At 30.7% G+C, this 5,000-nt stretch overlaps 2 protein-coding genes across 3 annotated transcripts in view; one reads left to right on the top strand and one right to left on the bottom strand.

Moving 5' to 3' along the window:
- Nucleotides 1–443, top strand: part of LOC125027009 (elongation factor 1-alpha-like) — a 13,599-nt gene extending 13,156 nt beyond the window's left edge. For both annotated transcript variants that reach the window (XM_047615617.1, XM_047615618.1), the window contains exon 3: nt 1–443. This exon is cut by the window's left edge and continues 422 nt beyond it. In XM_047615617.1, the coding sequence (XP_047471573.1) occupies nt 1–211 (211 nt within the window). In that variant the 3' untranslated portion in view covers nt 212–443.
- A 3,283-nt stretch (nt 444–3,726) lies between these two features.
- LOC125027522 (apolipoprotein D-like) overlaps nt 3,727–5,000 on the bottom strand; it is a 20,619-nt gene continuing 19,345 nt past the window's right edge. The window contains exon 7 of the mRNA XM_047616607.1: nt 3,727–4,322. Within this exon, the coding sequence (XP_047472563.1) occupies nt 4,211–4,322 (112 nt within the window). The 3' untranslated portion in view covers nt 3,727–4,210. The remainder of the gene's footprint in view (nt 4,323–5,000) is intronic.

The raw sequence follows: 5,000 nt of genomic DNA on the forward strand, positions 1-5,000 counted from the left end.
GCATGTGAAGTCCGGCGACTCCTGCATTGTGAAGATGATTCCCAGCAAGCCCATGTGCGTGGAGACCTTCCAACAGTATGCTCCTCTTGGACGTTTTGCTGTGCGTGATATGAAGCAGACGGTAGCTGTGGGTGTGATCAAAGAAGTCAACAAGAAGGAACAAAGCGGTAAGACTACGAAGGCTGCTGAGAAGGCCCTCAAGAAGAAGTAACTAGATGTGGACAGGCTCCTGTGCCTGTCGTGGGAGGCAGGCATCATGAGCGCTGTGCTTGGTTCACCAAACACTCGGATATGCCACAGGAAAGTCGTCAGAAGGAAAGATGTCCAATATAATAGGACTATTATTATCATTATATCTTTTGTCTTTAATGTTCCATGCGGCATATATATCACCATATATTGTGGATAACACTCACCAGCTTTGATTAAACTTACGATGCTCACTGATCTTTTTTTTCTTCATTCATCCTGTAAAACTTCAAATAAATGTCTTAGAGAGTATTACGTACATATATGGAACCTTACTGATCTCATGTGCAAGTTGTCTCACTATGTATAATAAAAGCTGTACATCGTAGACAGTAATGAAGTAGAGGAAACCCCTTAGCTTAATCTTTTCACTGTCAATAACTGTAACTAATATGTAGGTAAAACAATATTATGTTAATGAAATAAATAAGACCACTCTGTCAACATGCTTTATCAGACTAACGTGTGAGCTGCATGCAACCTAGACAGGGCAGTTAGCCAAATGAAAGTTGTATTGTCACCCGCTTCTTAAGGCATTTCCCAACACATGTAAAACTAAATTTTAACAAATACCTGCTGACTAACCATTGATCTCCTCGCGCAAAGTAACGATTCATGTGTGTTACAAACTCGTAGATCCATGGTCACCAGCTAGAGGCTTTCGACAACTTTTATTTCGGTGTCTTCTGTACTGAGGCAGCCTATATAGAGTAGGTTAAAATCATACGGCTTATGTCAACTTATGTTTATAAATGAATGTTGTTCGTATTATTGTTACTGTACGTATTTGAACAACAAATGGTTTCCATGTTCTGATATTTATAATTTAGAAGCAATACAACAGTGACATCGGAATTATGTGTTGAATCGCTTATATATCCCTTCATAGTATCATTGATGTTCATTGCATACCCTTCCTGGATGGACAATGTACTGTAGATGGAAATCTGGCTTTTAAGTGATATGTGATTGACCAAAAAAATAATGTCCAAGCTATATTCCAGGTCAATATAATACTACTTACAACTTTGAGTTGTAGTCATTTTGTGTGCGTTTATTTCATTTAGACAAATATAAGCACAATCACGTTTTTTTTTTCTTAATCAACTGCTTGCTTAGATAAAAAAAAAAAAAAAAATAGGCTTGTGTTCTAAGCAATGTTCGATATTCATTTAGAAAACGATAAAAAACAGTAGGAATATGTGAAGCCAGAAAAAAGGGAATACATGACCTAACCTAACTTTCGCTTACTTCTCGTAATGCACACCTATACACAGTTGTGTGTATATATATATATATATATATATATATGCATGTATATATGTATATATTGTATATATATACATATATGATATATATATATATAGATATATATGCATATACAAGCATATGAATATATTGTATATATATATTTACATGCGCATATATGTATATATATATATATATATATATATATATATATACATATATATAAAGATATATATGTATAAATATATACACATGCACACATATATGTATATATGTATCTACACAAACATGCTTATATATATATATATATATATATATATATATGTATATATATATATATATATATATATATATATATAGGCGTGTGTTTATGTAAATATGTATATATAACATATATATATATATATATATATATATATATATACACACACACACATATATACATATATATATACATGTATAAATACACATACATATACATAATGCGCAGACAGAAATGAAGACAAAAGCTATAATGGAACATGGAATCTATTAAAATAACAGACCCAATTTATATGATCTTTCAGTAACCTAAATGAAAACACCTTACATTAGAACAATATATATTTCATTCACGCTACATTGTAACCAATGATTATTGTGTCCTATGTTTTTCCTTTCTGTATGTTTTTTTTTAATATCCTAAATCGCATTCACAACAAACTATATATATATATATATATATATATATATATATATATATATATACACACACACATACATATATGTATATATATATATATATATATATATATATATATATGTGTGTGTGTGTGTGTATGTATGTATGTATATATATATTCGCGTGTGTGTGAGTGTATGAGCGTTTGTATATATATGTACTTATAGACCAAAGTAAACACGGACATGCATATGAACATCAGTCATGTCATGCTATATTGCTGTTATCATTATGATTATTATAATTATTGTTGCTGATTCCTTCCTTATTCCTATTCTTACTTTTATTATTGTTATCATTTTTATAGTTATTATCATAATTATCATAATCATTATTACTATTATTTTATCATTATCATTATTATTATTATTATTATTATTATTATTATTATTATTATGATCATCATTATCATCATCATTGTCATTATTATTATTATTATAATTATCATTATTATTATTGATTTTATCATTATTATTACTTTTACTATTATCGTCATTGTTATTATTATTACTGTTACTATTATCATTATTATTATATAAGTTATTATTAACATTATTATAATCTATTATTATTATTCAATATTGTTATAATTATAAATATTATCATTATCATTGGCATTACTGTTGTTATTATTGTCATTATTATTATCAGTATTATCATTCTTATTATTATTAGCATTATTATCACTATCATCATCATCATTTCTTATTTTATTTTTTATCGTTATCATTATTATTGTTGTTGTTATTAATATCATTATCATTATCATCATTGTTCTTATTGTTATCGTTATTATTCCTATTTGGTTATTACTGGAATAATTATTATCACTCATTATCAATATTGTCATTATTATAATCATTATCATCATTATCATTATTGTTGTAAATTGATCGTAACTATGTCATTACCAGTATTTACCATTGTTTTTGGCCAGCAATATTGCACGTTAATGATTTTTTTCAACAGATAAACAATAACAGTAATAATAAAATAAGTTATTCTTGTTGTTGCTCTTAATGTCACTATCATCAGAATTGTTTTTATCAAACCATTATAAATATTATCATCATTATCAATATTTTCAGTAGCATCATGATCACTAACATTAATACCATTACTACTTATCATTTTCATCATTATCATTATTATTGGCATAATCACTTATCATTTTCATCATTATCATTAACACTCATTTCAAGCAGGGTATTCCTGAGCCAGTCTTAAAAGTGTTAAAGGAGTTATTATTTTTCAAAATAATAGAAAATACAATTAGTAGTATTTATAAATACTAATGACTGCCAATTTATTTTCACGCCAATAGCAGTATCTCTAAGCCTAATAACCAGTAATAATAATGCTGCTGCTACCATTGATTATAATCTAATAGTAAGAGCTTTGATAATGACACTGAATAAGGCCGTAAAACAACAATAAAGATAAATAAAGCTTCAATGTCAAAATAAAGCACAGAATGATTTCTAATTTCAACAATTAAAAACAACACATTTGTCAGTTCTGACGTTTTATTGAGTCAAGAAAATCAAAGCCACGCAGGACCAATAAATATCAACATAAATATTCAACATAGATAAACTTCAGGTCATAACAACAAGAAAGTGCATAACAATATAATAAATAAAGATGTGTGTATAACGAAATATTACACTGGAAATACATGAAATATATAGCCAAAATTTGTACTGTATACAAAGAATAGTTGGTACTGTAATTCAAATTATGTTAGACTTTAGACAACATGATTTGAGAAACCATTCATAATGCATGCGTTACTTGCAGATCTACATCAAAAGGATTCAGTCAGCAGAACAGCCTTGGATAGCAGTTCAACTAAGTCTAAAATCAGGCAAAGAGAATATCTCCAACATAACCTAAATCAATATTTCTCTCTATAAAACCCACATCTCTCTCACAGGGAGATTTTGGAACATTTCTCAGCAACTACTCGGACACATGTTCCCCCTCCGCTTCCTAGTTCCTCACTGGCTTGTGGAGGACGTGCCAGAGACGTGTGGCGAGGGACTGGCCCAGCGTGATCCTCTCATCATTGGGCCCGGTCTGGCGCTTGATGCTGGGCTGCCTCCTGGGGAGAGAAAAGACGGGAAGGGAGGTCAGGCGGCAGAAACGGTTGTTGATGTGTGTGGAGTTTGTTCAATCAGGCATGCTTTTAAGAATGATACAGGGCGTTGGCAGATAATGAAAGAGGGAGGGAGAAAGGGAGAAAGGGAGAGAGGGAGAGAGGGAGAGAGAGAGAGAGAGAGAGAGAGAGAGAGAGAGAGAGAGAGAGAGAGAGAGAGAGAGAGAGAGAGAGAGAGAGAGAGAGAGAGAAAATATTTCTAGTTTAGACCTACAAACTACATCTTGTGAAACAAAATCAGTGGTCTTTACAGTGAAGTTTGTCTAATGCTCATATTAAGTCTTAGTGCATTGATTTCAGAAACAGGAAAGTTCCTTAAAAACAAAAACAAAAAACGACACTATCTGAGATTAAGATATAACTTTTTAGGTGTCTAAATGAGCTAAACCCTATGGAATTGATGGTCGTCTATTTCAGCGGTACTGTATGTACAAGGGAGTTTTTGTTACTATTTAGTCTACAATCGGAACAGCTTTGGAATATTACTATTTAGTCTACAGTCGGAATAGCTTTGGAATATCATTGTTCAGTCTACAGGCGGAATAGCTTTGGCATATTATTGTTTATAGTCTATATTCGGAATAGCATCAGACTATTATCAAGTATATAGTCTGCAGTCGCAAT

This window comes from Penaeus chinensis, chromosome 7 (assembly GCF_019202785.1).
Source record: "Penaeus chinensis breed Huanghai No. 1 chromosome 7, ASM1920278v2, whole genome shotgun sequence".
NCBI classification, from domain to species: domain Eukaryota; kingdom Metazoa; phylum Arthropoda; class Malacostraca; order Decapoda; family Penaeidae; genus Penaeus; species Penaeus chinensis.